The sequence below is a fragment of the Myxocyprinus asiaticus genome, chromosome 31, assembly GCF_019703515.2.
Source record: "Myxocyprinus asiaticus isolate MX2 ecotype Aquarium Trade chromosome 31, UBuf_Myxa_2, whole genome shotgun sequence".
NCBI classification, from domain to species: Eukaryota; Metazoa; Chordata; class Actinopteri; order Cypriniformes; family Catostomidae; genus Myxocyprinus; species Myxocyprinus asiaticus.
The window spans coordinates 29,507,276-29,521,900 of record NC_059374.1 but is presented as its reverse complement, the minus strand read 5'-3'; the positions used below and the strand labels follow the sequence as shown (position 1 = coordinate 29,521,900).

Genomic DNA, 14,625 nt, shown 5'->3' with positions numbered 1-14,625 from the left:
GGAGAACCATGGCATTGTTCTTTCCCTGCTGTCTGCAGCCCAGTCTGAATAGACCTGCGACACACTTACGGGTCACGACCCACCAGTTGAGAAACACTGCTTTAACTCACACACACACAACCTCAATTATGTCAGACCCTTGCCTCGCTTCTCTCTAACATTTTCTCCGCTGCTTGTGTGTGTGACGCAAGTTGATGAGTCTGACAGGCAGTCGAGGAGGAAAGGAAATGCACACGCACTGATGAGATTCTCCATCCGGTTGCATTTTTTATTTTTCTCAATACCGTTGATAAGCAAATGTACATGGTATGAAAACCGTAAATTTTCATACCGGGGTATACCGTGAAACTGGTATACCACTGCAACCCTAAATTGATTAAATAATTTATTCAGGACTAGCTTGTGCTCAGTCTTTTATTGTCATGTGTGAAACAGAAGCAAGTGCTCCACAAGATGCCCTTTATTTTTACAGCTAATTTTGTGAAATTTTGCAATTATTTGCAAAACTTGAATCTTTAAAACACTACAAATATTAGAAGTAAATAATATGTATATATTAATATAATACTTATATTATATTTATATATTAATATATAGTGTAATATATATGTGTTGGGTCTGTGCGAGCCACCTACTGACAGCTGTGCCCCCCCCACTTTTAAAATGACTGCTATGCCCCTGTATTAATTCCAGGTTCAAAACAGGTTAAGCTCAGTCGACAGCATTTGTGGCATGATGTTGATTACCACAAAAATTATTTTGACTTGTCCCTCCAAGCAGAAATCTGGGTTACAGTGAGGCACTTACAATGGAAGTCAATGGGGCCAATCTGTAAACATTAAAATACTCACTGTTTCAAAAGTATAGCCACAAGACGTAAACAATATGTGTTAACATGATTTTAGTGTGATAAAATTACTTACCTTTTCTGTGTAAAGTTATAGCCAATTTTACAACGTCATTGCCATGATGATGCAATGTCAACAAACCTAAAACAACTGTAAAAATGACAATTTAAACAACTTTACAGCTCAAATAATACAAGAGTTTTAACAGAAGAATTAATGTGTGCTTTTATCAAATGATAAACTTCAAATTTCTGCCTTTAAACCCTCCAAAAATTGGCCCCATTCACTTCCATTGTAAGTGCCTCACTGTATTTTTTGCTTTTTTTAAAGAAAATAACGGACAAGTTGAAATAAATTTTTTTGGTAATCAACATTATGCCACAAATGCTGTCGATTGAGCTTAAATTATATTGAAGCTTGAATTTTCCTTTAAGGGCACATGTTCCATTACTAACTCAAGTCAAGATCTCATCAAGGTAAAATAATGCCTGCATAGACCATAGATTTACATTTACATTTGTGGTAAAAGCTTTTGTTTAAGTGGCAATCAGAGAAGGTAGCTATAAATACAACTCAAGCTGTTATGTTAGACCACAAGTGCCAGAAGTACACCACCACAGAACAACAGGAACACTATAATAAGATCAACTGACTTAACGGGTCGTAATTAACACTGAACCACAAGTATTAATGCTACAGCTTAGTAGTGCTGATAACAGTCAAGGGCAGTACTGTTGCGCAGGTTAGTGGGAGAAGAAAATTGTTAGTTATGTACAGTAAATGGGAAAGGTCAGGGATGAGGGTACAATTTGTTAAACACGTCAATCAAACTAAGTAGAAGTATGAAGGTGAATTTTGAAAAGACATATTATGAAACTATTTCAATGTAAATGGTGAGTTTGCAATTCTAATGTACAGGGACTCCTACCTAGACCGTTAGCCAACACAGGGACTTCCTATATAAAAACTAGATTTGGTCAGTAATACTTTAGGATAACTTTCATTGAAAACATCAACTAGCATTAATATATTATTTAATGCTTAAAGGGATAGTTAACCCAAAAATTCAGATATAATTTACCGTACTCACACTCATATTGTTCCAAATGCTTATGACTTTCTTTCTTCCGTGAAACACAAAAGGAGATGTTAGGGAGAATATTTAGTCTTAGTCACCATTCATTTTCATTGTATGGAAAAAGATGCAATGAACGTGAATGGTGACTGAGGCTGTCAATCCCTAACATTTTTCCTAACATCTCCTTTCATGTACAACAGAAGAAAGAAAGTCATGATGGTGAGTTAATAATGACAGAATTTTAATTTTTGGGTGAACTATCCCTTTAACAGATAATTATTTAATGTTCATACAAATAGCTAGAAATTTTATGTTATATACATCTTCTTCATAGACCCTTTTGGTTAAAACCTGGGGATATATATGGCTATTTTAGTTTGCCACATATAATATAGTACAAGGCATCCTGGTCTCACTTCCCTTCTGAGAAGGTCAGCAAAGGTTTTTCTGAAAGTGGAGCATCAGCGGGCAGTAAAGTACATCATCTATTGTTGGGTTCTACCTGGTTGCTGCATATCCAGGTCAGCAGTACTCATGGCCCCTGCACCGTGACTTTAACATGACATTGTATCCGTCTGCTTGGGCCGCTTGGGTACACGCTTAATATTCCACCACAATTAATCTGTGTCGGCTCCCAGAAGACGGCCACTTTCGATTAGATTGTTATTCTGGAGAAGCAGTTTATCTTGTCAAGCTAGGGCTGATGGCTAAGCTTAGCTACACACACTTGCAGCCTAATACTGATGATACGGTAAAAAGAAAGCAAGGCTGCGTGGAGTATTAATTATAGAGTGCAGCTGAAAAAACAACACCATGCCAACGACGGCAATGACAGCAAGGATGTATGGCATGTTTTGGCTTAACTAGCACTGACAATGTAATGACACATGTCTATCTATTTTAGCGTTCTGCTAACAAGATGGCAGATCGCTTTAAACAGGAAAGCATTGAGGGGGTTAGTATTCCCTGCTGGTTCAGGCTGGTTTATGTTGGTTTGGTGTTGGTCTAGATCAGTGGTTCTTAACTTTTATTTGATGAACGCCCCCCCTAATTCATTCCCTTACCCAGCCGCCCCCCCAATTATGTGACAATTTAAAAGCAGAGACTTTGTTGTACCAAAAAAAAAAAAAAAACATAAAATACAAAACACAAAACTCAATATTTGTGTTATTTGCTTAATTTGCTCAATGCAACTTTATGCATTGCACAATTTTAAAGTTTTGTTAATAAATTCAGCAGGCATGAATGTAAGACCAAACCTTGCGTTTGATGGAGGGCTAAATCTGGGGCCTATAAAATGAAAACGCGAAGACTTTTTAATAACAAAAGGGCCTATAAAATGAAAATGTGAAGACTTTTTAATAGTAAAAGTGATATTGTTCATATATTTTACATTGAACATTTTAATTAATTCATTTATTATTTTTTACAGTTTTAACAGTGGTATTTGTAACAAGACCATAGTAAACACATGGAAGCATGGATCTTCACTACCATGGTTAGATGTAACATGATTTCTATAAAACAAACTATGGCATTTTTGTAATTATAAACAGTAGACCTACTCTAAACCCATGTAAAAACAATAAATACAAAATATATTTGATTTGTAACAAAAATGTATTATATTCCCTCACTCCCCTAATGTAGCCTATGACAAATTTAATAGAGCTGAAGTAGTGATATGATAATATTTATTATCAATCTTTTTCTCCCTAAAGTACAGTTAGTGTTACTATAGTAAATTCAAGGGTGGTCATGTAGAATTCTGTGCCGAATTCAAATGGTTTCCGCTTCTCGCACCTTGCTTCTAACTGATTCTCGCAAAGCTTTAAGAGCTTCACGCTACTCTGTCCATTGAGCCGTATCCATCTGCAGAGCCATACAGGTGCATTAGCCAAGGTTGTGCCTCCACCTGTGTATTTGACGCTGTTAAACCAGATACGTCGCTAGACTTCAAAATCAGATGAACTGCGGTACAAATGCATACCAGCCCGTATAATTGAGAACCAACTGATATACTCCAAGTCTAGATAAACGTTTTAATGCAAAGAGGAACTTGATGATAGATTTGATTATTATGACTGATAAACGCCCCCCATTTGTAACCTAAAGCCCCCCTCTCTACTAATTTGCTCTCAGTACCCCGTGTGGCGGTACCGCCCCCGTTGAAAACCCCTGGTCTAGATGATGGATCGGCATAGCCATTCTTTTCACAAGCAAAAAATTCTGGTCAACCAGCACTGTCTTTCGATGAAGCTTGTTGTTACACTGTAAACCCTAATGCTCAAAATAATTAATTGCTTTGTGTAGGGAAAAATTAAATTATACAAATTAGTTCAATAAATTAACCTTGATGGGGGGGGGGCCTGAGTTGCTCAGCAAGTAAAGATGCTGACTACCACACCTGGAGTCACAAGTTCGAAACCAGGGCGTGCAGAGTGACTCCAGTCAGGCTTCCTAAGCAGCCAATTGGACCAGTTGCTAGGGTGGGTAGAGTCACGGTGGGTTAACCTCCTCGTGGTCACTATAATGTGGTTCTCGCTCTCGGTGAGGCGCGTGGTGAGTTGTGCATGGATGCCATGGAGAATAGCGTTAAGCCTCCACACACACTAGGTCTCCGTGGTAACGCACTCAACAAGCCATGTGATAAGATGTGTGGATTGACTGTCTCAGATGCGGAGACAACTGAGATTCATCCTCTGCCACCCAGATTGAGGCGAGTCACTACACCACCATGAGGACTTAGAGCGCATTGGGAATTGGGCATTCCAAAAAGGGGAGAAAATCCCCCAAAGAAATAAAAATAAATAAAAATTAACCTTGATGAGTATTAAGAACTTACTCTTTCTTCTGAGTTCACAAAACTTACACCTTTTAAGTAACCTGAATTGCTTTATTGTTTAAAATTTAATGAACTTGTCTCTTTACAGGAAATTCAATTTAACTGAAACTGGACAAGGGGTTTCTATTTTCCTGCATGGTTTTAATGGCACTCGACAGAGAGAGTATATGTTCAAATTAAGTGTTATATAATGTGTCTTTGTCCAAGATGAATGTAAAGGAGGATACTTGTTAGTGTTTAATGATTTGTGTTATTTAGAAGAGTTTCTGTTAAGGTTTTTGGTGGTTACCATTATGGTCAATAGTGGAGCTTGAACTTAGGTTGAGGACAGGTACAACTAAGGATAGTTCTACAGTACATTGCTGTACTCGTTAAGCAATTACTATGGTAATCAAAGCATGTGTTTCCAATTACTATGCACTCAACATACTAGAATTCACTTTAGTACTAGTTAGTTAGCTAACATGGTAATTTTAAGTTCAGCCAAAGAGTTCAATTTAAAGAACCATTAAAATGGATGAGTTAGCTTACTCAGTATTTCAAGTTAAGGGCAATTAACATGTATGTATAGTACAAAATCAAAATCTGAAAGTTCTATTAACTTAAACTTGGGAGTTTATTAACTTTATTTGACTGCCTCAAATTTTTTGGAGTTCTGCTAACTTATTAAGGTTTAAGAAGCTTATGGGGACCAGAGGTCAGATTTACGCTCTTAAGAATAAAATTCTTCTTATCTACTATTTTTTAACTTATGATAAAAGATCAAAGTAAAATAAATTGAATTAAAATATTAAGAATATTTGTTAAGAATATTTAAACCAGTTAAGAATATTTTGTATTCCTGAAAAAACTTCTAAAGAATTTGTTTGGTAACACTTTGCAATAAGGTTCAATTTGTTAACATTAGTAAATGCATTAGGTATTATGAACTAACAATGAACAATATGTGTGTACACCTTTTATTAACATTGGTTAATTTTAATTTATGATATTCCAATTGTGCATTGTTAAATAACTTTATTTCATAGTGCATTAACTAAGGTTAAAATATACTTTTAATTTAAATAATGTATTATTTTATTCTGAAAAATAAAATTAACCAAGATTAATAAATGCTCAAAAAAAAGTGTTGTTTATTGTTTGTTTATGTTAACTAATGTAGTTAACTAATATTAACAAATACAACCTTATTGGTATTGCCAAACGCTCTTATCTTTTTTCTGAAACCTTCAACCTTTTATAGCAAGTTATCTTCTTAGGAACTGTATCATAAGAACTTTCTTAATTTTTTTCTTAAGTAAATTTTCATTAAACTAGCCTCAGCAAACCAGCATCCCATGCTGGGGCCAGCATCTAAAACACAGCATACAGTATGCTGGTGACCAGCGATTCTGATCTTTTCAACAGGATTAATACAGCAGATTAGTTTGAGGTTTACAGGCATTGGGATGAGTTTAACCATGTTTTAACCAGACAATCTTCTAGAGGTAATCTCATTAGAATCATGGGGTGATTGATCTGGATGTGTACTGAAGCAAATCTCTGAATAAACAGAAGTACACTCTCATTTTTGGGCACACCTGTTTGACTGGATGCCACCAGGTTGAGACCACATGAAATTGCTTGACGAGTGCAGTTTTCTATCCTGTGTGGACGTATTTACTATTTGACATATTTTGGGTGGGACATATCAAGGGTTTGTCCATATTTTTTAAATAGCCAATAGGCTTTTGTTACGTCACAGTCATTAACCATGATTTACTACTTACTAGTTGCAGGTAGTCTTAGGTGGACATTCTCATAAGCATTTGAATGGGCAAAAATCTGAGTAGTGCAGTTATCAATATTGGATGTTCCGCTTTCCCAGAAGAGAAAGATTGTAAAATGTAAATGCATATCTCATATACACTAGCATGGCCTCAAAGCTAACAGACATTGACTAAAAGCCACAAAACTCTAGAATTGCATAATCAAGGGAGTAATGAGGTTATTGTGACATAAATAAATTGACTCAGAATTCAGGTTCAATAACATCTCTAAATGACAAGTCCTGATTGTCACTCACATACTAAAAATTGCTGTTGTTTTCACACATTATAAACAGGCAGTTCAAACTGAGTCTGCACTATGGATGCAAGCTTTTCTGCAATGACCCAGATTTCTCACAGAGCTAAGACTGTCCTCATTTTGATTTGGATGAGTCTAATTATAACCTTGATTAATATGGCAAGGGTTCATAAATAATGTGTATCATGCATTCATAAGTATTCTCTCTTCAAAAGCATCTAACAAAAGTCTGTCATAAACTGGATCAAGAGTCCAGACCTGCTATAATTGACATTATCTACTCCAATTTGTGTAACTCATTAAACACATGATGTTTCGTCAAGCATCACATTTTTATAATAATATCAGGCAATTTTAAAGGTTACACATTTTATATTGTTCATTATGAGTAGCATAATTGCAGTTTTAAAAAGCATGATGTGTAATGCAGTATTGCATGAGTCAAAACAAAACAAAAAGAAAAGATAGAAAGATCAGAGTTAAAGGTAGACTCTGATTTGCAGATAACAAGATCTGTGTGTGATTTGGCAGAGAATTAAAGAAATTACCGTGAAATCCGACAAAATCTGATGAAAATGGAGGATCATGGATGGCATCTTGGTTGCATCTCTCTAAAAGAATGCGAATGAGAAAATTAATCTTGGTGGAAAAGTCAGGTACAAAATCAAAACAAACTGAAGAACAGCTCTGGCCAGTTACAGGACAATTACAGAGTCTACCTTGAAGCTCCTGCTCTAATCAAGAACATATTTGTGAATGTTGACCAGCTCGCTTTGACCTCATGGACAACGGTACAGGAGAAACAAAAGTAGTATAAATGCATGTTGTAATGAAGTAATGAACTTTGTAATAATGACTTCTTTGTTTCCTGGTTTTTCACTATTATTTTAAATCCAAAATGGCCTGATGACAATTGTATACATTCAAATGTGTGTACTGAGAACATAAACTAGAGTCAATCCTGGAGAGAGATTCTCATTTCTTCCCTTTTAAAACATGGAGAAAAGCCATCTAAAGTCCAAGTTTGAGTTGGATCAAGCATATTTCCTGTCACTTGTCAACACAAAGACTGTGAAAAATCAGTGGATAACACTACATGTATATCTGTAACTGTGCCTTTGAGGGAAATGGGTCCAACCCACCACTCCCATTGTGCTATACAGGGAACAAAACAAGAACAAGTTGGTTGGTATGCTCTTATACTTATTACATTTTCCCTCCAGCACACTGAATATCTTAATAAGCCTTGTCTTGCATATATTTCTATATATACAGTATGTATGTTATCCTCACTGAGAAGTCAGAATAATTAATTTAAAAAAAAGCCCAAATGGGTATTACTCATAATAAACCAGTGGGTGTAAACACAACCATTGGTTGCTAGAGGCTCCCAAGAGAGTAGTGGTCCAGAATAAGCCTGAGGATTGAAGGATCAAATCCTGAGAGCTTGTGTTTGTAGGCGTTATGGGCCAACAAACCAGGCTATAGACACAGAGTAATAAAGGCAAATATAGCACCCTTAATCTTAGGCACGTGTTTTAAAATTTTTTATTTTTTTTTACTCTCTCAAAACAACTCTGTGATGTAGATTTAAAGGGGTCATGAAATGAAGAATCTAATTTTCCTTGATCTTTTGTCATTGTACTAAAAAGAAATTCTGTAACTTTCAGAACTCAAAACTTCCTCCTCACTGCAAAAAGAGCATTTGTTGAAACCAAGCTGCCAAAATGACTCGTTCTCTACTTCCTCCACATTGTGATGTCACACTGTGGTAGACATTTCAATGCCTACTCTACCTTTAATCACTTCCGTAGCCTGCGCAGTAGCGGTTAGCAGTGAGATGGCAAGTAGAAAGCAGGTCAGTCAAGGACAGAGTGCCAATCATAACAGTGGGCGTTTACTGTCAAGTCTTAAAGGAGAAGCAGCACCAAAACCAAGTGTTTCTGACATTGGGTCAAAATGAGGGTGAAAAATGATCATGCTTTACAAATATATGACTATTTTTTTGTGCAAAAAAATGTATTAATATTATAAGTGGAACATATTAAAATAATAATAAAAGGCATGCCATGACCCCTTTAAAGAGATAATTCACCCAAAAAATTATACTTCTGTCATCCTTTACTCACCCTCATGTTGTTCCAAACACATATGACTTTCTTTCTTCCATAAAACAAAAATTGTGGATGTTAGTTAGAATGGTAGCCTCAGTCAACATTCACTTTCACTGTAAAAAAGATGCAACGTAAGTGAATGGTGACTGAGGCTAACATTCTGCCTTACATCTCCATTTGTGTTCCACAGGAGAAAAGAAAGTCAGACAGGTTTGGAGCAACATGAGGGTGAGTGCATAAATAATGACAAAATGTTATTTGGAGTGAACTAAACTGCATAAAGCTGCATTAGATCTGAGGCTCAGCATTGGTTTAGCAAGCATTTGTGCTTAAGCATAACAAACAAGCATCTAATAATAGTGGAGTGATGAAAGGACCACTCTCTCTGTACGGCTGTCTAAGCAACTGCCTGACCAAAATGACTTCCGATATAAACATTGTACTTTAAACAATTTTCTCCGACTCTCAATGTCTGCTGCGCGAGCTTGGTTGTAATAAGCGCGAAGGCTCGAAGAGGAGGCTCGATCTTCTTTCGCATTGCTTCTTTCATTCGTCTCATACATATTCATTAAAGGTCCTGTCCTCCATTCCATGGCAGACGAGCCGAGAGAGGCAAGCAAATCATCCAATGTGAGGCCGCCTTTCACAACACCCTCCCAAATCCTCACCATCCTGCACAAGTTTTTTTTTTTCTTTGTCGCAGTGCTTTAAAGAAAAAAAACTGAAGCAGTGCCCCCTCGTTTTGAACCGATCGTATGGAGATCAATAGGCAGACATGACTGAAGATTGCATGGATAATCAATGACTTGCTGTTATTGATGGGAGATGGAAGAGATGGACCCAAAGGCGGTGGAATAAAGATCGCCTGACCCCAAACAGTGATTAAAGGTGAAATGAACAAATGATGGGGGAGCAAAATGGTAGAATGGAACACACCCCAAATTTGTTTCCATAAAGCAGCCATACTAAAACCTGTGTTCTTAATCTGAATGCTGGTAGAAGTATTGCATTGTGGGATGTGAGTGAACAAGGCGGGCAACGGCGGCGAAAGGGTTATTTGTCCCCCATATAAGTGTCTGAGGGGGTGGAGGTATATCTTCAAACACAGCTGTCAAATCATGTTTATGTAACATCTCCTTTTAAGACAGATTCTCTGTGTATTCTCTCATCACAGAGAAAGAGCTGCTCAAGGAAGGGAATCTTAAAAAGAGACTAGTCGCTTATTCTGTAAAGAGCAGCTATTGACCTTGACCTAAAAATGTCTTAGTAAAAGCAACACAGGATTCTACACATGGCCTTAGGAGGGTCACAGACCCCTCACGCCTAATGCTAGAACATCTACAACTGTCCTAAAACAGCCTTAGAAAGTCGTTTGTAAATGGAGGCACTGTCCTGTGCCAGTGCATCCATTTACTAAATTAAAACATTACATCTTATGAGACAGCTCCGGAAAGTTTAAGCTGAAACAGGGAACAGACTTCATGATCAATTGGCTGGACAATTTTCTTGTTTTGAGCCAAACGTTTTTTTTTTGTTTGAATGTTGAAATGCAATATTTGTCATTATCACTCTTGATAAAATGGGATATGTGGTATTAACTTAATCAAATAAAATGATTTCAAACAAAACAAAAGTCATTCAAATTAAGACACTACACTACAAATATGTAAATACCAAATCAAAGAGAGTAAATATAAGAAAACAAATTAGTAATTTTATTTTTTTTAATCATGTACAGATATTTTGTTCTGTTTATAGGACAAGTCAGTCGTGTTTTCTATGTTTACTGAATCACCCTGGGTCTTAGTTTTTAGACAAAAGCACTCAAGAAAACTATGCATTTAGTTAAGTTTCTCACTTTGACCAATGCTTTCCCTGTCCAACTGCACTTAAAAAAAGCCAAGGAAACAATTTCCACTCAGAAATTGCTAGTAAATTTAACAGCATATTTTTGGTCGCTTTAATTAGAAATTCTCAAATAAAGTTTAATTTGCAATTCTCTTTTTCGGGTAAATTTTACTCACTCTTTATTTGTACATTTAACTAATTTTATTGTAGCAGTGAATTAAGCCATGCTTTTAAAAGTGTACAAACATTTTGAAGGTTTTTTTATTGTCTTTAGTCATCTGTGCACGCAAACAAAACACGATCTTGCTAACAATCAACAGATCATTTTTTTGAACATGAACGGGTAATTTTGAGTAGAAAAATTCAGACTTCACAAAACAACGAGTTACCAAACGTAACAACAAAATCAACAATAAAAATGGTGTAAATAAACTTGCAAATGGTGAAACCATGCAAGCTCATTAATTATTCAAGCCCAGTGCATGCTGGGAACACCAGCTTCGAAAAGTTAAGTCAAATGTACTTATTTCATTTACCTGTAAAATGTACTCAAATTAGCAAATAAATATGACAAGATTTTCTATTTTAGGATAGAAAGATGACGCATTGTAAAGATGACGAACAATCAGAAATAATATCTTATAAGCTAGAGCATTCATTTTTACTTGTTTAAATTGAGTACAAATGTAGAATTTACTTAATATTTTCAAGTTCACGCTTTAACTTATACAATGTAGAAAGTACTTCATCTTCTCTGCTATATTTACATCACCACAAAATAGTTTTTTCAGTGTTCTGGTGTCTAAACATGAAGTGCAAAGATAAAAAATATAGGTTCCTTTCTTTAGTAAATCAGTCATCTTTACTTATTTTAATTTAGTTAATACCTGACTAATAGAGTCAAACAGGGGAAACATATTGCCCCTAAACTGAGATGCAGCCGTGTTGATACCACATTTTTCAATCTCTTTTAATACAAATGCAAAAATTCTAAGAAAATTACCTTCCACATATTTATCACCACATCTTACCAACACTTAGAGATACAAAACTCTCGATTAAAAATATAGAAAATGATGTCATGATTTATGTTTTAACACATAGTTGTGTGTTTATGTTTACCATGGCCTTTCCAAAGACACACTTTACACATTTCAAAAATGTGGATGAATAAAATCAGATGGAATATCTCAGTCCACAAATAGTGAAACCTCATACTCTAATCACAGTGATAAAATAAGTTAAATTATGTTACGACATTAACATACACTGCCATAAATTTACATATACCATAATACCCTATTTTTACACTTTGAACTTTGTTGAAGAATAATCCCTCTTGGCAAATAAATTGCACTAAAGGCTAGATCTCTTTATCATCAAAGCCTATTCATTCGGGCAAATGGATGATGCAGGTTATGACTCCCACGGGTCCAGCATGCTTCTTCTGACTGACAATTCAAAACGCTTTCTGCATCGATTCTTTCACGTGTAAACATCCGCCAATCACTTCATTTACGCGCCACTATTAAGGGGTAAGAAATACACGTTTAATACACGTTTTTACTGGTTAAATAGCAGTTTAGTAGACACGTGTAGACAAAATTCATATGGAATGCATAATAAACAAGCATGGCTCCAATATAAACAGTACAGTCAAATATTGATGGAGCTATACGAGAGCACTTCAGTGCATTGAGATCAGTGATGCTGATATAGTGTATACACAGGTGAAGCATGCAAATGCGCACAAAACAGCCTAGGCCATAATTTTTAACCAATTTTGAGTAGCCTATTATCTTGAATATTGCAGCGTACGTGTTATAATAATCATCCACTTCGAAGATATCTCTAAACAAAAATATTATAATTGTTTATAATTCATTTCTAAGCAATTTCCAAACTAAAAGAAATGCACCGGATCACAACGCAAGGTCATTTGTGGTGATGGCAAGGATGCGTCTACACGCATGAGCCATGTTTTCTGTTTGGGTACGTGCCCATGACATTAGCCTATATTTAGGAATATACGCCCCGCTTACCCCACATCTAATCCTTTTGATTTACGAAGACTCTGGTCTGCTACAAACCACTTTCACTGTCGTAGTTATTATCCGTAAGACGGTCGCAACAATTCAGGGTCACTTAAAATGGACGCAAATCATATTTTCAACTTTATATACGCACATATGTGGTGAAGCCTGGCCACTTTCAATTTAACGCACCAGATCAACGTGGTCATGTTTACACGATGAACCTGCCATTAACAACCATTACCAATGGGTCTTTCATACTACTTGTCTTTGGGAAGCGTCGCATCCTTATTCGTCGGCTGTGTCTCAAAACCTACTGTGTTGCCTATTTAGGGCAGCGTTCGATGATGCCCAAAATAGTCTTACCTCCTGTATTTGTGCGTTTGGTGCTGCTGGCCTCCGTCGGGGTCTCCAGGGGTCTTTTGCGGGAATCGGGGGGATCGGACTCCATGTGCGGCTGTTGATTGTGATGATGCGGGTTGGAGAAAATCCCGTTTTGCTGCACTGCCCCACCGGCCATCATTTTTTATAGAGAATCGTTAGACTCTTATCTCTGTTTTCGTATCAGATATGATGTTTCTAAATGTGAAACCGCGATGATATGAATGTTTGGGGCGCGTCGATATGGTTGTTGCAATCCTCCGTCGAAACACCACGCCGAAGCTTCGCGGTAGCCTAGATAAAAGAATTAAAGACACATCGATATCCAGCGGCTCGATTATGTTCAGGATGTACTGATATTGATTTCAAGTGATGTGAGAAACGTCCTCACTCGTGGCTCAAGCGATTTTATTCCTCTTTAATATCAAGCACCGCTCTTTGGTGGCGCTCTCCTGGCGGAAACAATATATGACCTACAAATTGGGAAGTCGCGCGAATAATAAATAATAGCCTAACGGCAAAATGTACAAGGGGCGAAAGAAAAAACGGCGTTCAAACGGGTCCTCGGCTCCGGCTTGCAGGTGTTCAAACCCTGCAGTCAGAAGTAGATGGTGTTGAATACAGTCCAGGGAGAAGAAGTGCAATGCCTTGAAAGAAACGCGATGTTTTTGGTCGACTCTGACTCGGAGATGCTGCAGCTTTGCTTTCAGAGCATCTTTGCGCGTTACTGCTTGAGTGCAGAGCAGCGGGTGACGTCATATGGAGCCGAATCCTCGGCTGTCAAATGTAAAGAAACGGACACGCCCCCCTCGGGCTGTGATTGGACGAGATTTGATTTTCTCCGGCAAAGCGTGTCACATGACAATACAGGAGGAGGTGGCTGTGATAGACATGCGAGAGCAGCATCATTTTAAAATGAGTCGTAATTTAAAATGCGCATTTAGTCTATATCTAATCCTAAATCAGTTTTAATTATTGTTGTTGTTATTGTCTTTATTGCTATTATATATACTCACGTTTTTATGTTTTTTTGTTAAGTCAATAGTTTGATGTGTTTGATTTGATTTTTCTTTTTCATATTGTTCTGCTTTTAAATATAATATTTGTTTACACATTATTTTACTGTGTCCTTGCTATACATATTACATGTATTGACTGTAGTAATAACAGTAAATTATGCATAATTACAAGCAACTAAACCAGTAGTAAGTACGTTAATTAATATTATGCAGTACATACTTGTGTAATTACACTGTAACATGGACACTGTAAAATAAAGTGTAGCCTAATATTTTAATAATAATAATGATAATAACTTGAATAATAATATCTCTATAAAAGTTTTTGTTACTATGTATGAAGAAATTGTTTACTTTGATTGGTGAAAACCTTGTATCTGGCACTTAAAAAA

At 36.5% G+C, this 14,625-nt stretch overlaps 1 protein-coding gene across 2 annotated transcripts in view; it reads right to left on the bottom strand.

The window, feature by feature from the left end:
• Window positions 1-13,930, bottom strand: part of LOC127422389 (RNA-binding protein Nova-1-like) — an 83,995-nt gene extending 70,065 nt beyond the window's left edge. The window contains exons 1-2 of one of the 2 annotated variants that reach the window (XM_051665879.1): window positions 13,200-13,930; window positions 7,387-7,449 (exon numbers count right to left, since the gene is read on the bottom strand). In XM_051665879.1, coding sequence (XP_051521839.1) covers window positions 7,387-7,449; window positions 13,200-13,356 — 220 coding nt within the window. In that variant the 5' untranslated portion in view covers window positions 13,357-13,930. The remainder of the gene's footprint in view (window positions 1-7,386; window positions 7,450-13,199) is intronic. The other variant, XM_051665880.1, reaches the window with a different exon arrangement.
• Between the last annotated feature and the right edge of the window lie 695 nt (window positions 13,931-14,625).